At 44.4% G+C, this 24,518-nt stretch overlaps 1 protein-coding gene across 13 annotated transcripts in view; it reads right to left on the bottom strand.

Annotated features, from left to right (window-relative positions):
- The window catches only part of FHOD3 (formin homology 2 domain containing 3), a 483,155-nt gene that overhangs the window by 36,291 nt on the left and 422,346 nt on the right, over positions 1-24,518 (bottom strand). For all 13 annotated transcript variants that reach the window (XM_016933551.3, XM_016933549.3, XM_016933541.3 and 10 more), the window contains 3 exons: positions 12,721-12,879; positions 2,694-2,876; positions 691-810 (listed from right to left, as the gene is read on the bottom strand). In XM_016933551.3, the coding sequence (XP_016789040.1) occupies positions 691-810; positions 2,694-2,876; positions 12,721-12,879 (462 nt within the window). The remainder of the gene's footprint in view (positions 1-690; positions 811-2,693; positions 2,877-12,720; positions 12,880-24,518) is intronic.

Here is a 24,518-nt window from a genome sequence, read left to right as displayed (position 1 = left end):
CCCAGAACTTAAAAAAAAGATTTTTAAACAGTTGTTTTTCTTTAAGCATCAAAATGCTTATGAGTATTTGAGTGATAAGCTCAGAAAAAAAATGGGGCAGAAGGAAGTTTTCCAATGTCAAGTTTGAGAGTAGTTACACTTCATAAAGAATCATGTGTGTGTTTTTCTGTTTTCTTATTTATAGCAAGACACAGGTTGAAATAAATAGGCCCTGATATCTTTTTTTTTTTTTTTTTTGAGACAGAGTCTTGCTCTGTCACCCAGGCTGGAGTGCAGTGGTGAGATCTCAGCTCACTGCAACCTCTGCTTCCCGAGTTCAAGCGATTCTCCTGCCTCAGCATTCTGAGTAGCTGGAACTACAGGTGCGTGCTGCCATGCCTGGCTAATTTTTTGTATTTTTAGTAGAGACAGGGTTTCACCGTGTTAGCCAGGATGGTCTCGATCTCCTGACCTCGTGATCCACCCGCGTCAGCCTCACAAAGTCCTGGGATTACAGGTGTGAGCCACCGCGCCCGGCCTAGGCCCTGATATCTTAAGAACAAAATTCCTTCTAGATTTTCAGCAAGAAGACACAAAAGTCATTTGTTCCACTGTGCTTTGGGGAACCTGAGGTACAACCTTCATCAGCAATTGCTGGGCAGGGATTTTGTGACAAGGGGGGCTACAGGATGAGGGATGGGGATGACTTACATTAGTTCCATTTAGAAAGTTCCCAATGGCTAAGAGAGTAGACAGGATAAAGCCCAAGGTTTTATTGTTCTCCAACTGGTCTATTCCTTCCTTCAGGTCCAGGAGTGGTTCTGCTACTTCCTTTCAGTTAAAAAAAATTAGACAATAAAGAGTGTACAATTTGGGTTTACTTTGTTCTTTTGACTTTTTGTATAAGGGAATAACACACGGTGTTCTCCCCAGCACAAGGCAATCCCCCACGATGGGCATTGCTCCTAGGTATGGAAACGTGTGGCAGGGAGAGCCTCTACTCCCCAGACCCTGCAGTGGAGACCAAAAGGACCTTGTGCTGGGGTGACAAGGGCTCTAGACTCCCCATTTCTGCCTCAGGGAATGCCCTCCTCTTACTCTCCTTTCTGGCTGTGGCTGACTCCTCGGACACTCTTCCTTCCCATCTTCCTTCGGCTTCTAGACCACAGTCTTCTTCTTTGCTTTTTCTCCTTCCAGGCAGATTGGCAATGAAAGTTGTGCGCTCCATGTCCCTGAACTGCCCCAGGCCTCCTCCTCCCCTCAAGGCACTCCACGGCTAGCCACCTGGCAGCCTGGGCTGCTCACTAGAAGGCTACTGCCCTGTACCCCACTGCTTTCATGATCACCCTCCCTCAGACCTCCAGCCTGCTCTGTAGCCTCATGGCCTCCATCTCCCCCACCCTCACTGCTGTTATTCTGTGGCCCCCACTCCTTTGTCTTGACTGAGGCTCTCCCCCAGCCTATATCCCAAAGCCAGGAAATCCAGCTTCAGTTTCTCCAGCCCAGGTCTTGCCAGGCTGACCCAGTGATCTGTTTTCTCCCTGATGTTACCTCCCTTGGCTAAAAAAAGTCACCTGAGCATGCTGTCTGGTCTTGTGACCCAGTCATAGCAGTCACCTCAGCAATCCCTAGGTGTCTTCCTCTCTGCTTGACTTCCTGATGAATTCAAATACTGTAGTTCCCTTCTAAAGTCCCCCAAACCCACCACCATCTGGCCCTCAGTACAGGACCTTGCTCCTTCGTTTGCCAGAAGATGGAGACCACACAGCCTCCCCACTTGGCTTTATTTTTTTAGAGATGGAGGTCTCACTCTGTTACCCAGGCTAGAGTACAGTAAGGTGATTATAGCCTATTGCAGCCTTGAACTCCTGGCCCCAAGTGATCCTCCTGAGTAGCTGGGACTACAAGTACATGCCACAACACCTGGCTAAGTTTTTAAAATTTCTGTAGAGACAGGGTCTCACTATGATGCCCAGGTTGGTCTTGAACTCCAGGCTTCAAGCCATCCTCCTGCCTCAGCCTCCCAAAGTGCTGGGATTACAGGTGTGAGCCACTGCACCTGGCTCACCTGGGCTATAGAATCTCTCTTCTGCAGACTTCCTCTCAACTAAGATCCCACACAGTTCACTTTCCATCTCCTCCTTTTCTTCTCCACTGGCTCCTTCTGTTCAGCCTGCGAAAAACTCCCACTGCCCTATTCCAGAGAGGATGCCCATGTCCTCTGCTTTCTACTCAGGAGGAGCCTCCTCAAGCTTTCTCCATTAAGGCCCATTTCCTTCTGTTCCCCTCCCAAACTCTTGCAATAGGCAACATAAAAAGACCTGCTAATTGCCACAATCACTGGCAGTTTAGGTGATTATCATCACGTGGAAGGATTATAGGAAATTTTCTATATTGTGCTTTTCTGTATTTTCCATATTTTCTACAATGAGAATATAGGATCTGAAAAAAAAATGTAATTGTTTTGTTTTGTAATCAGTGACCTGGTGCCCACAATCTAGTGTCTGAGGCTGGCACCAGGCAGACACTTTAGAATCAGCCTTCATTGGCCAGCTGCTGATCACTTGGTGTACACACGACCTCCTCATTGTCAACTCACCCTCCGTACCCTATGCCAAGAATGATATTTCACTGCCTTAATATTGATCAATGAAAAACTGCCTTTCTCAACACTGTGGATGTGGGATCAGTGGCCTCTCTTACAGAGAGCTTACCTTTTCTGTAGTTTCATAATCCATTTTGAATGCCCAGAGGTGAAGTCGTGCAGAGAGCTCACTGATGGAGGACAGGGTGAGGAGGAACTGCTCTGCACTGCCCAAGGGGATTTCAGGGTTGGCCAGCTGAGCTTCCTGGATTTTCTGCTTCTCCTCATCGGTGGGAATCATCGTTAGAATTTTCTGGAAATAGGAGATGATATAGTATATTTTCTCTTAGTGATGGACCCTCCCCTGCCCCTTCAATGTTATAAAATTCATATTATAATTTTCCAACCAGGTAGTAGAGGTATGTACAGGTGTTATATTGTCATAAACCAAATATATTTGAAGCAACTTGACCCAAATTTTCAGGGTCTCACACACAAAGGACATTCTAGGCAAGAAAGGGAGATGAGAGGTGAGAGAAAGATGAAAAACAAAACACAAGATTAGAGAACAACTCCCTATTCCCTAGGAAGTAGAGTAAGACATGTAAAAAAGATATGCTTTGTAGCACTTCTCCTGCATTAATTTAAAAGCTTATAAAAATGAATCATTTTCAAAGAACTCAGATTGACTTTTGTTCATGTGACATATAATCATTTTAACTGTATTTCAAAACTTACATAGAAATGATAGTACCTTAAGTAATACTAAACTTAAGTCTGATTGCAGAAAAAATCATGACGGTATCCATAAATACAAGCTAATAAAAAAGTATATCTTTTTACTTCTATTTGTTTCTGGTAAAAATCAATTGTGGAAGGAAGAGAAGGCAAAAAGGCACCAGAATACTTATGATTCTCATACACTCAAATTCCTTTGTGATTACATTTTTTAAAGTAAAAATTCTCATGTCTACTCTTACTATTCCTATTGAACACCATATGGAAATCTTAGCCAGGCACATAAAAGAAATAAAAGGCATACAGACTGGAAAGGAAAAACCTGCTCATACACACAGATGTCATAATTGTCTGCATAAAAAACTATAAGGAATCTACAAAAAATTTCTAAAACAAAAAAGTGAGTTTAACAATGTTGTATGATATAGGGTCAATACACAAAAATCCATCTTATTAGTTTGTTATCTATACATTTATAATAAACTAAAATTTTTTAAAATGCTATTTACAGTGAAACACATAGGTATAACTCTAACAAATCCTGTTAAGTGTCTTTATGCTGGAAACTAGAAAATGCTGATGAAAGCAATCGAAGACAGAAACAAATAATAAACACATGGAGAGACATACTATATTCATGGATTGAAAGACTCAACGCAGACAAGATGTTAATTCTTCCAAAATTGATCTATAGATTTAATTCAATTCCAATCAAAATACCAGTATAATTTTTTGTAGATATATGATGCAGGACAGGTGAGCCCCAAAACTGGGACTTAGCCTGGGATGGTTTTTGGCTTTAACCAGGAAAGAATTCAAGGGCAAGCTGGTGGTGATAGACTGAAATTTTTTATTGAACAGTACTGCTCCTTCTGGAGCTGGGCTAACTCCTAGGCAGTGTGCCCAGAGTCAGCAAAGTATGGGTTCTTGGCAACTGTATTTATACTCATGTAAATCTATTTTCAATTATATGCAAATTAAAAGCCAGGTCAACACAAATTGAGGGGTGGGTTGTTTAGAACTTTCTAGGAAAGGGGCAGTAAGTTTTTGGTCTTGCCCTGGAAAGGGGTGGTAACTTGTGGGTTGTTGCCATGGCATTTATAAATTGTCATTTATAGTGGGAGTAGCTTATACCTATGAGCAATGAGGGCAGCTAAGGATTGCTTTTGTCACCATCTGTGGTTTTTGTCAGTTTTTTTGCTTTATCCCATCTGAACCAGATCCTGTTTTGGTCATCAGGGTTGGGACCAGAAAACAAGTCCTGCTGCTCTCCTACCTCATAGAGACAAGCTGATTCTAAAAGTTACATGGTAAAGCAGAAGAACTAGAACAACTAAATTTGAAAAAGAGTAACCTTGGAGAAATCGTATAACCTGACTTTAATAAATAAAAAGCTATAGTAATTAAGACAATGTGTCATTGGTACAAGGATAGACACCTAGATCGATGGCACAGAGCAGATAGTTCAGAACAGGACACATAAATGTGGCCCATTGATTTTGAAAAAGGTGCAAGGCAATTCAATAGAGAGAGGATATTATTTTCAACAAATGGTGTTAGAACAACTAGACTCTATATGCAAAAAAAGCAACCTCAAGTTAAACCTTACACTATACGTAAACAAACTCAAAATGGATCACGGATCTAAAAGTAAAATGGAATACTATGAAACTTTTAGAAGAAAACATAGGAGAAAACTTTTATAACCCATGTTAGGCAAAAAATTCTTAGACATGATACCAAAAAAGAATAAGATAATAAACCAAACTTTATCCAGTTAAAAACTTTTGCTTTGTGATAGACATTGTTAGAGAATAGAGGACAAGCTGTAGTTCCTCAAAAGATTAAACATAGAATTACCATATGATCCAGCAATTCCATTCTTGGATATTTATCCTAGAAAAATGGAAACTTACTTTGACACAAACACTTGTACATGAATATTTGTAGTAGCTTTATTCATAACTGCCAAAAACTGGACCAAGCTAAATATTCTTGAGCAGTGAATATATAAATTGTAGTAGATTCCCTGCAATGCAATAGCACTCAGCAATAAAAGGAACAAACTATAGATATGTACAATGACTTGAATGAATCTCAAAGGCATCATGATGAGTGAAAGAAGCCAGTCTCAAAAGGTTACATGCTATTTACAGGACATTCTTGAAAAGACAAAACCACAGTGATGGGGAATACATAAGTGGTTACCAGGTGCCAGAGGTGGGTTGAGGGTACAACTACAAAAGGGCAACACAAGAGTTTTGTTGGAAGATGGGACTGTTTTAAATCCTGACTGCAGTGGTCATTGCATGAATTTATATGCTTTAAAACTCAGAGAACCATATACCAAAAAGTCGACTGCACTCTATATTAGTTCAAAAACTAAAAAAATAAATAACAAAATGAGAAACAGGACTCTTGACACCACAGTCTCTACATATGCAGATATTTACACAAGTGTGCATCAGGACGTATCTGGCTGGGATAGATGAGGTCCTGGGCTTGAAGAGGGTGTTAACAGGCAGAGCGGCCTTAGTTTATCAGAAGCCAGTGATGCAAAACTGCATTGCAGATGTGCATTCAAGCTGTAGTCAGTGTAAAGTTATCGAAGGTGAGCCTGAGGCACCTCCCTTCCCAACTTTCCCTTCACCAGGGCTCCAATCACTGAGGCTTCAGGTGGAATTTGAGCATCTGGAGAGATAGGGGGTGGCAGTGTTCCTTGCTTGCCCACAACCTGGCACGTGTCCCACCTGTTCATGCAGATGGCATTAAGAGATAGCCAAGACACTTCAAGCAGATGTTGCCTCCTTAAAAACATGCATGATTTAAACTCAATTAGTTTTCAAAATAAATGCTTCTCTAAAATTTCTATTTTAATTTCCTTAGCACTGCCATTGTTTTTGGCATGACCAAAATTCCAAAATGAAAAACTGTCAACACTTTGTACAGGTTCAGAAGACACCTTCCTGTGATGAATTTTGTTGCTTTGTTCCTTTGAGAAAGCAGTTACTCTTCTTTTTGTTTTTCATTTCTCTAATTTATACTATTTGTTCAATGTTGAAGATTTATGAGGTTGCCACCTGCCATTTTATTTTTTTACACATCACTGACAATAAGAATAGCTGTAAGACAGTGGAAGGGCAGGTTAAAGCCACCTCCTATGAGCCCCTCCTATGAGCTGATGGCCCTTGTTTTTTGTGAGCAGATGATAATGTGATGATTATGAGGTAGTATTTTTAACTTGTTTTTCTAAGTCAGTAGATTTATTGATAATTGCATGATCATAATTTGATTTCACAGGAAAGCAAACATCAAACAAGACCAATATGTTGATAGGGATAGGAAGCAGAGAAATTCTAGGCAGAAAAGGGTGGGGTGCCTGGCAAAGGCCCCACCCTCAAGCCTGGAACTGTGGCCCAAAGTGAGAACTTTACATCCCTATTTTCCCACTCGAGTGTTGCCTTTTCCAAAACCACTCCTGGTCCGCCCCACCCCCATCCTGTACCCATAAAAACCCCAGGCTCCACTGGCAGAGAGCAGAGAAGGGGAGAAGAGGAGAAGCAGCAGGACATCAGAGATTGTCGTTTGATGTCAGAGAGAGGCAGCTTGACTTCAGAGGGATGGCTTGACAGCATTGCTTCAAAGAGGAGTACAGCTGGGGATGGCCAGACTCTGGGGGAAGATCACTTTCCCATTCCATCCCCTTTCCAGCTCTCCTTCTTGCTGAGAGCCACTTTCACTGGCAATAAAACCCTCTATATTCACCATCTTTCAATTCGTTTATGTGACCTGATTTTTTCTGGACGCTAAATAAGAGCTCTGGTGCCATAGATGCGGGTGCTAAAGGCTGTCACACTGACCCTCTGCCCTCACTGGTGGAGAGCAACCACCTCACACGAAAAGGCAGAGGGCCAACTGAGTTAACACTTAAGCCATCCATGATGGCAAAGCTAAAAGTGCACACTGTACACATGCCCTCTGGGGTTTCAGGGGTTGCGGGTACTCCCTGCCAGACACCGCTGCAGGGCCCACACAGAGTTTTGCTCCTGCTGGTGCCCAGAAGCACTTGCCCCAGCTCCTGCACTCACTCACCTATGTGCTCCCACTCCCTAGAGGGGTTGAGAGCTGCAAGCTGAGTAAGTGAGGCACCCCCATCACAAGGCCCATGAAGGGGTCACAGAAAATTTCCTGTTTCAATGTGATAACTTCCATGTTTTTAGCGTTTGCCTAGACAGCATCTCTCTAGCATTGCTCTAAGTATATTTGCTTTTGTATCTGAAAGTCATGTATTTTGGAGAAAAATGCAGAAATCCCTTTTTAAAAATAGACCCCAATACTATTGGGTTTGGCCATTTCTTCTACCTGCACATGAAACTATAATGAGTAATTCTTTTGCCCTGTGAGTTTTAAACAGAACACTGGCTACAGCTTTGTATAAGCACCTGCCACAAGGATTTTGGTGACCAAAGTTGAAAGTTGAAGCCCTGAGGGCTATGTCTGGTTTGCATACAATATGCATATTTGCATGAGAAAATAGTGTTCTATCCAGGTAGTTACTTTCCTGTAGCAACTTAAAAAAAAAACTTTTTAAAGCATCTTGATAGTATCTTTCATTCTTATGATTATTCATTGAGGCACTTTAGCGCAGAAATTATTGTATCAAACACAGACAAAATGATTTGCCTGAAGCTAAGCTGGACCCACCAAGGCGGAGCTAGAGAAGAACCCAGGGGCTACCTCTAGTTTCTAGCACTAGCTCCATAGTTCATAGGGATTCAAATTAATAGTGAATAAATTCAACCATAAATGCAAATTAACAGTGCAGCTAAGCCACTCAGTCATCAAGATATTCTGGTTCCCTGGCACTGCTAAGTCAACTGTGACTCTCTGTGGTCAGGTTCCTCTGTGTGTATCCAGCACCTACGCAGCTGGGCACCTGTGGACAGGCACTGTGCAGGGTAAACTGCTTTCAAAGATGCTGTCATTTTTTATCTGTGGCCAAAGAAAACTTCTGTTTCTAGGATGCTGATTGGACTGGCAGCCAAGTTGGGCCAAGCTGTTTGGGACCATTCAATTGTGCTACCCTCTGAGTAGACACAGACTCTATAAAATTAAGAGAAGAAAGGAAAAGAAAATAAAAATCATCATACTTCCATTTATGATAATTTGATGCCATTTTACTTGGGGAAATATCATTAATGCTACTTAGAGATGGCTGCAAAACGATTTTCTGGTTTAATACTCTTATGAAAAATGACTTCCTTAATGAAGTTAACTACTCTTTCAGGTTTTCATGACAAACCTGGATACATACCACTGGGTTGCTAAGCAAAGCCACAGGATGAAAACATTCTAATTACATTTAGGTACACAGAGCTTTCAAACGACCCCATTAAGCCATGGTGCCAGGCTACAGGGCTTGCATCCGAGAAGCAGACAGTTTGGCTAAAGGCCCTCTGGGTGCAAGCCGGAAATCTCATTAACAAAGATCTGTATGTACCCAATTGCATCTCTTCTCAGTCCTGATTTAACTCTTGAACAAGCCTAGAGAACAAGCTCTGGGTATTGGTTTGGCACATGGATCTAGATCATCTCTGCCTCTCAGGTCCCTGAGATCAATGGCCCAAGATAGTAGGTGATGCCTGAGAGTGCCCTGGATTCCACATTCTCCAAGAGGGGTTTCAACTGGAGTCTTCACAGCTGTGACTGGGAAGTGCTGAGGGATCTACACAGTCTCTGGATTCACACAGGCAGCCTTCAGATCAGGGGCTCTCAACCAGGGTGATTTTGCTCCTAGGGGGCATGTGACAATGTATGGAGACAGTTTTGGTTGTGGGGGGAGGGTAGGTGTTACTGGCATCTAATGGGTAGAGGCCAGGGATGTGCTAAACATCCTATAATGCACAGGACAGCCTCCTACAACAAAGCACTGTCTAACCCAAAATGCCAGTAGCATTGAAGTTGAGAAACCTGCTTTAGAAGAGAAAGTAAAAATGTAACTCTGTGTCGTTGTGACTATGAATTTACTGAGGACTCACGATGCAATAAAATCTCAGTAAGGGCTACCAGTGTTTCCTGTGGCTGTGTCTCCTCACTTCAAATTGCTCTGTAAGTCAGCTACTCCTGGGTAGCAAATGTAGGCAGCACAGTGAAGAGGGCTGCGCTGCTGCATACATGTCTCTCCCTCCCCTTTCAGATTCCCTCTTATTCTCTGTGGCACACAAACCCAGGCCTGGAGGGCCCCTCCAGGGCCAGCCACCCCACAAAACCGCAGCCTGCATTCTGGATTCAAGCTTCAGAGCTTGTGTCCCCGCTCCCCGGCTCTCTGGCTCACTGGCTTGGGAGCCTGGGCACACACTAATGCTGGGACTCCCATTCTTCTTCACGTTGGGGAGCATATGTACCTCATAAGCTTTGATGAGAATCTGTGGCAGGTGCCTACCTGGTGTCTGGCCCACAGTAAAAATCCTATGAAAGTCAGATTTGGTGCTGTGCTGCTACTCCCATATCCGTCAGCGTCATAGCTGTAATTATTCCTTCCTGGATCAAAAGGGTGCTCAACTGGAAACCAGCCAGACAAGAAAAAATAATAATTTGGTTCATTCTAGAATCCAAGTAACTTATTGTATCTGAAACTTTCCCCACCTGGGGAGAGTTGCATTTCAGGAAAGAACAAAGGCAAAACCAAAGGAATAAATTTCTCCTGAGGGACTTTCAAGTTCTCATGACAAGGAGGAGAAATATTTTTAAAGGGGTAGTTGTCCATCTATTCTTTTAATCAGGCTGGCTCTGGCTATCTTTGTAGCCTCTCTCCGTATGAATCTGAAGCTTTTGTGCTCTCTAAAGGACCTTGTTGTGTAAATAGGATGGCCCAAGAGCCACTGCCTTGTCTCCCCTAGAGGAGAGATGTGGGAGTTCAGTCAGGGTGGTGGGAAAAACTGTAAGAGGATATTATAGAAAAGAGAAGCAAACCTTCTTGGAAGGCCAGGGGGGTTGCATAGCTCCAGTAAAAGATTTGGCTGAAAGCAGCTTAATCCTCTCTACCTTGAGTTGACAGCAAAAGAGCAAATAACAAGGGAATGTGGGGGAGTTTATCTAAACAGCTTGTTTACTCATGTGGTCCTAAGACCAACCCTTGATTATCTGTGGGTGCATGATTGCTCTCTACTGGGAGGTCGGCAATGTTAATTTCCCTCTAGTGGTGTTTACTCAAGACCTTTGTCATTTAATCTGTACTAAATAAATGCGAACTTCACTGGCTTATGGGGCAGATGCTGCAGATTCAGGAGCAGAAGCCCCTTAGCCACACTGACAGACAAAATATCTATGTCAGTGTAAGTCTCTCATCCGTCACTGGGTTAGGGTCTGCGGGGACACGCTTTGCACTTGGTACATCCAGGTCCACCCAACAGCAGGCCACTGCCCTGCTCATCCTTTGTTCCTCTAGGAGGGTCCCAGAGTGGGATGCATCACACTGAGGCCTGGCCTGCCCCTTCCTGCGATCTGGCAACTGCCTCAGTCTCTCTCTCTGTATCTCCCAGCTGTCACCCACTCACTCCTTCATGTCCCCTGCTCTGGTCTGCCGTGTGCCCTCACTCTCTCGATAGGCTGGATTCCTGGATTCGAGTGGGCCCTAAATCCAATGACTGGTATCCTTGTAAGAAGAAGGAAGTTTGAACACAGAGGAGAATGCTGTTTGAAGACAGAGAACACACCTGGATATGCTGACTGGCTTTGCTGCCTGGCTTGGCTCCAGAGCTCAGGGAACAACTTCTTCTGCCAGGAAAGAAGTGCATTTCCCTTATTGTACCTGTTCCTGGAACAGGGGGTGTATGTTTCTCAGAGTAGAGCTACTTGAGCCTTATATAGGTTTTCTAGGGGTGCCATAATAAAACATCACAAACTGGGTGGCTTAAACAACAGAAATGCATTCTCCCACAGTTCTAGAATCTGGAAGTCCAAAATCAAGGTGTCAGCAGGACCATACTGTCTCTGAAGGCCCCAGGGGATGAACTTTGCTTCTTCTCAGTGCTGGTGGTTGTCCACGATCCTTGGTATTCTTTGGCTTTTAAAAACATCACTCTAATTTCCACCTCCGTCATCACATGGCATTCTGTATATCTGTGTGTTCTCTGTCTTCAAATAGCACTCTCCTCTCTGTGTTCAAACTTCCCCCTTCTTATAAGGATACCAGTCATTGGATTTAGAGCCCACCTGAATCCAGTATGACCTCATCTTAATTTGATTACATGTACAAGACCCTTTTTCCAAATAAGGTCACATCCTGGGTGGGCATGAATTTGGGGGTCCACTATTCAATGCAGTTCAGGCCTCTAGTAATGGCTTTTCCTATGAAGGTCCCTTCCTTCCAAAGCATGAAGGCATGCCTAGTGGGCTGGGTGCACACCCCTCTACGTACTGTGTGCCCACTGCTCCCTCCCATTCCCAGGGCCATGGGTGATTCTGGCCAGAGGCCCAGGCCCTTCCTCACTCTCAACTTTTCTATAGAAGGCTTGCTCTCCCTCTCTGGAGTCAGGCATCATTGGTTCTGTCCATGCCCAAGTGTCTCAAACAAGAAGATGAACCCCAATCACAGAGAGGCTTTAAAGGAGTCTGGGGCCCCCTGCCAATAGGAGGATGGGTTAGGTGCCACCCAATGCCACAAAGCAGTGTCCCCCAGATCCCCACTCTGACCCAGTGGGCCCCCAAGCTATAATACCCTTCTGTAGGAATTGGTGGGTGGGACACATCGGCTCTGCTCACTCTTTTCATTATTATAATAAGAGATTTAACCTGCTAAACTGGCACCAACCCACAGTGGAGGGAGAACGTGGCCTGTGGAAGAATATGAACCCAGGCCCTGCAGGTGAACCCTGTCTCCAGCTACCAGCTGTGTGGTCACAGCCATGCCACCCAGTGTCTCTCTACTTTGTGACATTCAGATCAACAAATGCTAAAGCTTCAGCTGGCTTGAGCTCTCTGGCTTATCAAATGAAATATGTCTCTCTGTACCCCAACAAATGCCAAGAGAGAAAGTTCTTACATGGATGTGCACATGTACTGAAAACCCTACCTTTGAAAGGTATGGTTTTTTAAACATACGTGGTTTAAAATGACATGAAACAAGACCCTAGTGGCTTCCCAAGGAGGTTATCATAGTCTTCTTCCATTTTGAGGTAGGCAGAATGTGGTCAGAGGGAGACTGGTAAATGAACCTGAGTGAAGATTGCTGAACTTCATAGGCAAAGTGAGACTCCCCCTCCCCTCAAAAAGTTTAACACGAGTAAGAATTATTAACCTTATTCAGAGTCTAGTTGAGACAGAAAGGCACCATGGATCTTTTGAAATGTGGACATGCAGCATATTATACATGCAGTATAAGATAAAATACAAATAATGCTTAACAGAGCTTCCCTCACCTCGATTCCTTCTTTGTTTAAGGCATACTCATCAAAATTCAAAATGGCGATCTTAATCGTCCTTGGAGGGGGCAACACCGTCAGACCAATATTGATGGCGTTACTCCTCTTGGAATCCAGAACAACGATCTCTTGCCTTTTTCCATCTGCAGCAGTTTTCTTAGTGATAAAAAAGGAGAATCCAAGATTAATGCATCATCTTGGGTCCTTTCTGCATTTCATTATTAAAAGCACTCACTACTTATTTAGAGATGAAAACAAATGGCCCCAGTTCAGCTCAGAGAAGGACTGGCTACTGTTCAGCACAGAAAGTATCAGGGATTAGTTCTGAGACGCTGCCAAGCTTGGGTCAGCAACAGAACTTCAAGAGTCAGACACATACAAAAATAAAATGGATTTTCCTTCAATTGGGAAAATGTGATATTTTGCAAGAAAAAAAAATCTGTTTTTTCCATAGAAGCAGTGAAAACAAAATCAAAACCTTTCAGAGTTCCTTTCTTGTGGGCTTTGAGGTGTCAGAATGTCTTGGTTGGCCTTCATACATATGGTGTGTGCCCAGAGAGAGCTGGTTTACATGCTGAGAAGAGAGGATCAATAAGGAGAATACAGCACCATTGGCCTGTCAGCCCCTCCAGATCTACAGCTGTACTGTCTCAAAGCCCTCACCTTGCCATTCAAACATTCCATGCCCCTTATACCAGAGCACTTCCACCTTTCCTGTGCACTTAGGCCTCTGTGCAGCTGCCTGGTAGATGAATGAAGAGGAGCCTTCCAAGGAAAAGGAAGGAAAGGGCATGCACTGGTGAGGATGAATAGGGGACGAACCAGCTTAGAGGCCTAGAAGGGGAGCAGGGAATAAGAAGTGTCCTGGCATTCTCAAAGCCCTTTTATGTGTGGCTTCCTAGGTGGCCTGTGTGGTCCTCAGAGGCAGGTCCTGGGCTTCACCTATCTCTGCAGCCAGCCCAGAATTAGCAAAAGATGGGAGCTTGGCAAGCACGTGTTATAAGCTGAATGTTTATGTCCCCTCAAAATTCATAAGTTGAAGCCCTAACCCCCAAAGTGATGATATTTGGAGGTAGGGCCTTTAGAGCTACTTAGGTTTAGATGAGGTCACGAGGGTGGGATCCTCATGATGGGACTGGTGTCATTATAAGAAAAGACCAGAGTGCTACTAGTTCTCTCCCTCTGCTGCTTGAAGACACAGCAAGAAGGTGGCTGCTTACAAGCCAAGAAAAGTGCCCTCACTAGAAACCTAACTGGCCAGTACCTTGATCTGGAGTTCCCAGCCTCCAGAACTGTGAGAAATAAATTTCTGCTGTTTAGGTCACCTGTGTGTGGTATTTTATTATGGGAGCCTTAGCGAACTAAGACAGTGTCTGTGGGGTGATGAGTCAACCCTGTCACTGGCCAGAGCTGTGACCACAAGGCCCCCAGCTTTCCTCTTCAGCTCTCAGGAAGTTGGGTGCAGGTGGCACCTGGGGGCAGGTGGGAGAAGACTTGGCTCCACAAGCTCCCTGCTCTTGCTCAGGTTTCCTTTGAGGCAAACACACCTGGGAGGATGGCTATTTTGACTCATGTAACAAGTCTAGAGTAACAAAGATGAATGAGGCACTGTGGATCTCCTGAAGACACATTCAGCACGGTAATGGGGTGTGCTGCACCCTCTGTTGTTGAGGGAGCTCAACAGCAGAGCAACTGTAACTCACCTGGTGGTGGAGGGGCTCAGGGTCTGGAAGGGCTGACCCTTGGGCTAGGCCCTAAAGAATGTCTAGGATCTAGTCTGGGGACAGAAGACCTTCAGGAGATAAGAAGTGGCTTTGTGTAGGTTGTTAAAAACTGTTAGGGATGAGGCTGGAAGTTTGATGGGGCCACATCCCAGAGGACCTGCTGACCCAGCCAAGCAGTTTCAACCACACCGTGCAGGCAGGTTCCCACTGAGCAACTGACTGCCACTCATCATCTGATCTCCTGCACTGAGGCCTCACCTTGTTCTCTAAAGCAGGGGCCCTGGCTAGGGCTGGGAGCAGCCAAGCCATCTAGAGAAACTGTTCTGCTGTAGCCCCAGGGACCGTGAGGCATCGAGGAGAAACAGGCTCAAGTCCACCTTAAGTCCTCCTGGAACCTCCCAGACTTAGTTGCTAAATTTCTATTTTAGATCCTTAAATATGCAGTTGGGAATAAACTCAAACTTCTTCATTAAAAAAAAAAAAACCCAACAACAACAACTGAAAACATCCCAGCTGTTTTGGATCCTGGTGATCAGGAGGGGCAATTCCTGTGGGGTAGGGTTGTCAGCTTTGAACACTGGGCTCCCAGGGACACATGGCATACATGCCTCCCCACTCTTCAGGGAAAGTGTTCTGTTCTATGTAGTTAACCTAAGAAACTTATCAGGAGTCCCTGGAAATTCTCAATTTAACTTTTAAATCTAATTTTATGTTGTGTGTGGAATGCTAAAGGAATGAGAAAAGTTTGACAGAATGTTGAATACAGGCAACAAAGAAGGATGTTACAACTAGCAATGCCAATACTGTGGTGCTGGAGGCCTGCTTCTCCAGGCACTGCTGGGCACCTACCCCAAATCCATGCCCTCTTCCCCACTCAGCAACAGGACTCTGATTTTTTTCAGGCTGGCAATGTGTCCATTAAATCAATTCCCTCCCTGGACCCTCTGCAACTGAAGCTGGCCCCATGACTTGGTTCTGGCTTTTGTTTTCCTGATTAAAAAGCAATAGAACTGGTGGGCCATGCCTTGTGCTCATCCCCCTTCTTCCTGCCTAGAATGGAGATAGGGGTCTGGAGGTGCAGTAGCAGGTGTCTTGTGAGCACAGGATGGCAGCAGGGATTCCCTGGGAAACAGTAGCCCTTAACCCCTCATCCACAAAACCCCAACACTCTAGGAGCCCAGCCAGCTCAACTGGAGTCTTTATGCAGATGACAAAATGAAGCCCCTTGCCATCACCCTGAGACTCAGCCCCATGGCAAACAGCTTGGGGGAGAAGCACTACTCAGATTCCAGCCTCATCTCTGGCAGCCAGTGTCCACATGTAGCAAGCAATTTGCACAGACCTACGTGGTGGCCCTGAGCCTGACATGCCCTTGGCCCCATTCTCAGTAGAGCTCAACTTACAGCAACACACATGCCTGCACACACCCCTCTAAGTCAGGGAGGGGTGCGCCACTGAGCACCCCAAGATCATGGGAGAGCTGTCCCCACAGAGGATTCTGCACATTTGCAGAGCACTTCCACCCATATCATGAAGGAAAGAATAAGCATTAAAGGAATACCTGAAATGGAATTATGCAAGCTCTAGATTTTAGCAAAAAGGTGCTTTAAGTGCTGTTCTTCATAATCAAAATAAACCTCCACCAGATGCTACTAAACACTCAAGTGTCATCTGGTTAGTATTGCCCAAGATGAGGGAGTGGTTTGGGTAGGGCTGTCCAACTCTCTCCTTCCCTCTGACAATAATCTAAAGCAGCACTTACAAGAGCAAGGCAGAGCTCTCTGTGCCTATATCCATGTCTAAGGATTGGCAGTCATCTATTCTGATCCATTTGAATTGTCCTTCTGAGCCAAAGCCTCAAGTCAGCAATAGTGAACTTCATTAGTCCTCCACATGGTCCTAAGACAGAGCAACTGTGGTCCACTCTTCCTTCCCAAAGCGTCTCATTCCCATCCATCCTTCTCCATTCCCACCTCTCCACCCTGGGCCTGACCACCCAGAACCCCACTTCTCAGAGCAGCCCAGCACTCGCCTTCTGCTTCTGATCTCTTCTCTCCCTAACCCATCCATCTATCCATCCTACTCTTGCTAAAAGGAACTTTTCTGGTCAGGCACAGTGGCTTAAGCCTGTAATCCCAGCACTTTGGGAGGCCGAGGTGGGCAGATCACGAGGTCAAGAGATCGAGGCCATCCTGGCCAACATAGTGAAACCCCGTCTCTACTAAAAATACAAAAATTAGCTGGGTATGGTGGCATGTGCCTGTAGTCCCAGCTACTCGGGAGGCTGAGGCAGGAGAATCACTTGAACCCAGGAGGCAGAGGTTGCAGTGAGCAGAGTTTACGCCACTGCACTCCAGCCTGGGTGACAGAGTGAGACTCCATCTCAAAAGAAAAGAAAAGAAAAAAAAAGAGGCACTTTTCCTTAGTGCATTCCTTTGGTCAGAAAGCCACAGTGGTTTTCCATGGTTTAAAATTTGAAAATAAGGAAATTGGTCAATGATGGGAAGAGGATATAAAGCAGAGGTCAGAGAAGAAAGAGTGGTCCTTGTGAAGGTTAGAAAATGTAAATGCCTTTCTTGAAGGGGATGGCATCCAGAAAGAGGGAGTGAGATGTGACGGGGCAGAGGTCAGACAGATATCAGTAACAGGAGAGGAAGCAATGCTTCTAAGTAGGAAATCAGAAAGTTGTTCTGCAATTGATGAGAAACCAGACAACCCCCAAAAATACCCAAACAAGGAAACAAAGCAAAAAACCTCTTGTATCTTCTACCTGAAGAAAATGACAACATTTTCTTGAGAGTAATAAAAGAAGACTTGGATAAATGAGAAACCTCATGTTCCTGGATAAGAAGTTTCAACATCATAAGTGTGCTGTAGTTATCTCTTATCTAATTATATATATTTATATATGTAACATGTATATTTACATATATAACATATATATAAAAGTAATACATATATTGGCTGTCCAATAGATATGTTACCTTTATTTTGCATATACATAATCCTATCAAAATCCCCATAAGATTTGTTTTTGGAATTAGAAAAAAAATGTCTAAAGTGAACATGAAAGAATATATGTATGAAAGTGTCAAACATGTTCTTAAAATGTAGAGTTAGATATAATATCTACCCAATCAGCTATCAGCTGTATAGCACTGGCCCTAGAATAGTTGGAATAATAGAACAGAATAGAATCAATAGTACAGAAAAAGCTCTATACAATGGTCCAGGACATTCTAACAAAGACACTAAGATTAGTGACCCAGAATCTAACATAAAAAGATCCATTTTTAATATGGAATCAGAAAAACTAACTTTAAGCCAAACAAACCGATATGGCGAGTGAACATTGTGACAGGCTGGATTGACTGACATGTTCCTTCTCAGGAAGGGAAAAGGCCAGGGGAAAGCAGGAACCCAGGCTGATGTGGGAATGGCCCAGTGTCAGCACGGCACAAGTACACCACAGCCAGGAGACCCCCTTGCTGACTTGGGTATGATACCACCCTGCTGCCTGGAGTCTCAAGACATTCTCAGTGATGGTCCATGATGCTGAACCCTGCACAGGTACAGAAGAGGCTGAGAAACAAGCCCAGTCCCTGATGGTCTCTTTCTGATTGACTGTGTAAGCTTCCCTATATTTATCGCCTCTCTTTGATATATAATCCACTTCCTTAAACAGGTAATTCCTGAGTGCCTGCTGTTAGGTGCCTGGTTCTCAAGTGGGAACATTTCCATGCAGACTAACAAAAAATGCATACCTCTGGAGGGCCAGGATGCCCCCAACACCCATGGTCAGCTCTGGAGCAACAGGACATTGGGTTTTTTGTCTTAATTTGTCGATAAAAGAACAATTAGCCAAAGCTCTGCCCTCTTCCTCAGCAAGTTCCAAGAACTCTCAGGGAGGAAGTGATGATGGAAGGAGGTGCCTGAGCCCAGGCTCCAGGTACAGGATGCTAGACTAGGGGTTGGCTGGATGTGAAAACAGGAACAACTATCTTTGGGTGGTCAGCAAAGAGGCGGACATGAGATAGTGTGTGGGAAACCATGGCAGGGCCATCTCTGAACATGCTGCTTTCCCAAATATGTCCAGAAGTGCTCAAGGAAAGAGAGGACCTTGCTTCTTTAAGGGTGTAGGGAGAAGCCTGGGAAGCAGCCAGGCTTTGTTTTGGTTCCAGAAAGCCTAGTTAAGCTGAACTCCCACGGCAGAGCTCCTCCTTCGGAGCTCCAACTACCGGGAGCCTCCAACATGCCCGTAGTAGCCCTTCTCCCCTGGAGGAAAGACAGTCTCCGGAGAAAAGCTTCAGGATGAATGCCATGTAAGGCTTTTATTTGTTTTTGTTTTTGACTTGGCTAAGAACACTGCAGGGAGAGGGAGCAGGGGTGTGCACAGCCAAGATGAGGGAGAGGCAGAGGTTACCCTTTGTGGAAAGAGAGGCTGTCTAGGCGAGCAGGAAACTCAAAGGGAGCAGGAGGGCGGTCATTAAGGCAACTCAGGGACTGGGTCCAGCTTCTAGGAAGATGCAGGTGAGCCCCTCTAGGGTGAGGCTTCAAACAGACAGCACTCAAGACTAGAAGAGTCACAGGATTCCTGAGAAGGGGAGGTAGCGACTGTCAACTGCCAAAGCTTCGGGGAAGAGCTGTGCTTGTTCTCGGCAGCCCCAGATTCAGCTGGTGGGCAGCTACCTGGGTTGGGAGTCCGCTTTCTAGAACCAGCAGCCCCAGGAGGCAGGAGCCTGCAAACTCAGCCACTCCGTGGGGCAGAAAGTCACACATGGTAATAGGAATATTTTCTAGAACCGCTAAGCCAGATATTTTGGCTCGGCTCGATATAAGCACTGCAGAGCCACAAGTCTACCCAGGTGGATCCTTGGTGAGACACCAATCCTTGATGCACACAGATGGCAAAATGCCCATGCAGAGGAGATGCCCAAGTCAGGCTTTCGGATAGAACAAATTAAACCTCCAAGTAAAAGTATTTAAGAATCTGCAAGTAAAGACTCAAACTTGATTTGGAATGGTTATTGGAAAAGAGTGACCATCATGCAAGAGTGACCACAACCTAGTTTCAGTAGGCATCCTGGGAAAGAAAAAGACCTAACTTCCCCCTCAGAGACATCCCGTTTTGGAAAAAGAAGAGTGAGGATTCAGGTAGCAGTTAGGAAAAGAAGTGGAAAGAAAAATTTAAATAGTTAATAGTAGTCATTAAGCTTAAGGCTTCCTGAAATGTTGCCACGTCATATTGCCCCTTTGCATTTTTAAAGAGTATTTTACTAGTAACAGAGGATGCACCCCAGAAGGTGCTGCAATTGATAGTAGACACCGGGCTGAGGACTTGATTTATTAAGAGAGCTGCAGGAGGTTTGGGGAGTGCTGGTGAGTCTGAGAGCACTTCCATGAAAGGCGACAGACCTTTGCAAATGCTTCTCTGCATCACTGTTGGAGACCTTGGGTCGGGCTCAGAAAGGCAGAAGTTCTAGAAACGGTAAATCATCCCTCCTCGCTCCCTGCCGAAAGAGTGATGCCACAGGATATTTTCAAAACTGTCCGTTGAGAAAGTGACAGTTACAAGGATGCAATGACACAGATGTCACAAAGATGTGACAACTATGGAATTTTCCTAAAGTCTTGAAACAAGGGAGACGGGGAGATGTATAGGAAAGCATTAAGGCAAACCGCCCCCCATCCACACACCCACCAACACACACACCCTAAAATGAAAAACAAAAACAAAAAACTAAGCCCAAGCAAAGGCTGAGGAATCCTTAGTCAGAAATAAAATTTCTTGCCAGGTAAGGTTTGCCTTATTGTTAAAGGAAAGAGTATTAATTTCTCATATTTGCCCTTTGGGTTGTCTAGAGCAGAGGCCAACTGTTAAACAGACTTCCTGCATGAATTCAGTTTATTTGTTATCCTAATCCAGAGACCCAGGAGAGAGGAAGGGAGTCTCCATGCCCTCCAGGGGCTTTTGGCCCTGACATCTTTCTCTGGGGTCATTTTATTCTCCTATACGATTCACCACATCCTATAGGACCAGCAGGCACACACCAGAAGTGTCTGGGCACACTTCAGCCCTGCTGAAGTCCCAGAGTTGTGTTCAGAGTTTCTAGGTAGAATTCAGGTTTCTGAGGGGAATGTTAGATAACTTATTATGTCCTGAACTTGAATATAGCATAGGAAGATTTCTATCTCCTCTCAGGAAAATCAAAAGGGTCAGGGGGTGTCAATGTGGAGAGTGGTGGTGGGGAACACAGTGCTCCTTCAGTGCCTCATTTTTCACCTGAAATCAGTGGCTCATAACCTTGGTTGTACTTGAGAGTCCCTGAGGAGCTTTTAAAAATATACTTGGGAAGCTGAGGTGGGAGGATCGTTTGAGCCCAGGAGTTTGAGGCCGTAGTGAGCTATCATTGTGCCACTGCACTCCAGCCTGGGCGACAGAGTGACACCTTATCTCTAAGAAATAAAAATAAGAAAAATAACCCAGGCCAAGGCTCACCCTGACCTAATTTTTATTTAAAAGTTGCTGTTACTAGTTCAAATAGATTTAGAAACTTCAAGGTAAATAAACTTCTCCAGATACATTCTGGGCTCCCTCCCTATGACAAACCTAATGAATGCAAGAGAGTAAGACAACATCAGGTCCCCAAAGTGGAAACTGAGTTCCACTCCATGTCTGTTTTGGTCTGGCTGTAACTTGGGGCATAGAAGCTGCCCTTTGAGAACAGGAGGGATTTTGCTGCCCCTGGTTAGGTACAAGGGTTGGAAAGTCACTTTCCTGGGGCTCCCCAGGATGATGTCAAGCCCAAGGAAGTCTCAGGGCTTTCTGCCCTGACATCTTTCTTGGGGTCACTTTGTCTCCTATGGGGCTCACCACATCTTAGACCAGCAGTCAGAACATAATGAAATTTAGCACAGGATTTCTACTTTTTACCATAAAACACAATATGATTCATCTTATTAAAACACCATATAATTCCAGCTGATAGAGAAAAATTGATCCAATTCCAGAAACTATTTTGAAAGAAAATTAAAAATCGCATCTTTTCAGTCTTATCATTTTTTCATTAGGTGGTTACCCCAGCCTTAGATCTGGCTCATGAATCTTTATTTTTGGGTGGCTTAGTCACAGCCATGCCCAATAACTCTGGTCTAATGTTACTTTTTTTGATGAAACCTAAAACCAATTCTCTTTGTTTTGTGCTGTCTTGTGAAGTCTATTTCACTCTATTTTTGTTGCATTTTATTTATTGTACTTAATTTAAAAATTTCTGAGCCAGAAATCAGAAGTGGCTGTTTACATTTTGATTTATGAAAACCACGGTCAAGGATTAGAAACAGAAATGAAATTGGTTATATCTACAGTGGTAACATATGCAAAATGGATTCAGCTCTCCAGTGTAATGTGGTGTTTGTTGTTTTTTTGCTTTTTTGAGACAGAGTCTTGCTCTTTCACCCAGACTGGAGTGCAGTGGCATGATCACAGCTCAATGCAACCTTGACCTTCTCAGGCTCAGGATATCTTCCCATCTCAGCCTCCCAAGTAGCTGGGACTACAGGAATGTACTGCCATCCCTGGCTGTGTGCGTGTGTGTATATTTTATAGAGATGGGGTTTCACCATGTTGTCCAGGCTGGTCTCAAACTCCTGAGCTCAAGCCATCTACCTGCCTTGGCCTCCTAAAGTGCTGGAATTACCAGAATGAGCCATCCATCATGGCCAAAACACAGTGACGTGTTTTAATCCTAACTTGCATTCTTACCTTTTGTAACATTTTGTAAAGTAGCTCCTGTTCACTTTTCCTATCCCAAAGACAAAGGTAGGGGTTTTTGGGTCTCATTATAGAACATTCTGGAATCAGTTTGGTAAACTTTTCATCCAATATACCACTTTCCTCTTATGCTCCTACTTGATAAAAACTATGCAAACATTTGTCTATTAGCTAGGCAATACATTGTTCTAGAGGTCACTACCTGCTTCAGGCAATCATGGAACTTTGGGCTGAGACAAAAGAGGCTAGAATATTATCACGGACCAAATTGGCTGCAGTGGGACCAAGAGAAGGAGGGAGGTAGGTGAAGCATTAATTTTGGGCCTTCTTGAGGAAACTTTTAATCCTGTAAAAATGAAGCTAGGAGTGCCTTCACCTCCATACTTTTACTCCATTTTATTCCTCCCAATACTGAGTCAAGGGGCAGCTTCTTCCCAGCAACCTGATCGGGAACCACAAAAAGCCTAGAGGTGCAGCCAGCCAAGTGGGCAATGAGGGGAGGAAGAGGAGGAGGAAGAGGAGGAGGAGGAGAAGGAGCAGGAGGAGAAGGAGGAGGAGGAGAAGAAGAAGGAGGAGGAGAAGAAGGAGGAGGAGGAGGAGGAGAAGGAGGAGGAGGAGGAGAAGGAGGGGGAGGAGGAATATTCTGTCCAATTAGGTCAGTGGGTTGGAAGGTGGTGTCAGCAAGTCAGGTGATGGGTAACTTCTAGCAACCACAGACTGCTGTCTTAATCGCGGCTGGTCTTCTCCTAAATGTCAGGCTGCCTATAAGAATTGGAAGGGGGAGGCCAGGCACAGTGGCTCACTCCTGTAATCCTAGCACTTGGGGAGGCTGAGGCAGGTGGATCACCTGAGGTTGAGAGTTTGAGACCAGCCTGGCCAACATGGTGAAACCCCATCTCTACTAAAAATACAAAAATTAGCTGGGTGTAGCAGTGGGCACCTGTAATCCCAGCTACTCAGGAGGCGGAGGCAGGAGAATCTCTTGAACCCGGGAGGTGGAGGTTGCAGTGAGCCAAGATCACACCACTGCACTCCATCCTGGGCGACAGAGCAAGACTCTGCCTCAAAAAAAAAAAAAAAAAGAATTGGAACGGGGCATGTGGATGGCTCGGCACCACTTGGTACCAGTCCTAGAAAGTCAGGACACAGACACACCAAGAGTGGGTGTCTGGCAACCCTTTCTTAGGTGTTATTTTCTGGAGAGGACAAAAGCTGGGTCTACTTTCAACTGAAGGACAGGACTGATTGGGCATGATTTTTTACACTGGATCCTAACGGTGTAGATTTGTAAATGAGAAAGCTTTAATTTTGACTTGAGGAGATTCCTGAGGCTGGAAATGATTTAGACTCATGCCATGAGTGAGTGAGAAACACACACTGGGGTAAACACCAATCAGCGAAGGGCAGCAAGCAGCTTAAGAATCCCAGCACATTTTGAAAGGAAGCTGATCAACTACAGCTCCCCTGGCTGGCCTGTCAACATCCCACAGCAGTGACAGGCACTAACTCTGTCACTGTGCTCCTCGTCTGAAGGGCTCAGTTGTTCTGAGGATCCTGCATGTAATTTTTGATACAGAATTGGTGCCCAAATGGCATTGCTGGAAACCTGACTCAGACAGTTTCATACTCACCCAAAAAGATGATAAATGCATGCAGCAACACAGGGAGTTAAAATTAATTCATGATTATAAGCTCTTGCATGTTTATTCTAAATTATGCTTTACAAAGTGCTTTCTCCTACCCCTTATACCTTAAAAGAGGAGATAACCTTAAACCTGTTTTAAAACTGGAAAATATCCAGAATGGGTTTTTAAAAGTCAGTTAAGATAGGCGAAGAAGACTCTACTAATGTAGGGAATTAGATATAAAATCTGTGATCCCATATCTTGCAGTTTATCAGTGTAAATTAACCATGACTTAACCTTTGGTGCCCAATAACTTTATGTACAGTGTTTCCCATTGATGAAAGTGGTATAACATCTTTGTTACTATCACAGCAGCAGTGGCTATAGGACTCTCAAACATTTATCCAAAATACTAAATCTAGAGGCATGTGTAATATTGACAGGATGCCAAATATACGGCTGCTGGAAAACTAGATAGCTGCAGAATGCTGGCTTGATCAGGGCCAAGCCAAAGAAATGTCAGTTGGATTATTGCCTTTGAGCTTATTGGGTGGTTACAGATAAAGTTCAAACTACTACTATCACTCATAATCAATGAAGGTAAGATTAAATAAGCATATCCCGTGTTTGGTGAGTCAGCAAGTCCACTTTCTCTAGTTAACATCAATATCTGCT

The sequence above is a fragment of the Pan troglodytes genome, chromosome 17 (genome assembly GCF_028858775.2).
Source record: "Pan troglodytes isolate AG18354 chromosome 17, NHGRI_mPanTro3-v2.0_pri, whole genome shotgun sequence".
Taxonomy (NCBI): domain Eukaryota; kingdom Metazoa; phylum Chordata; class Mammalia; order Primates; family Hominidae; genus Pan; species Pan troglodytes.
This window is presented reverse-complemented; position numbering and strand designations above follow the sequence as displayed.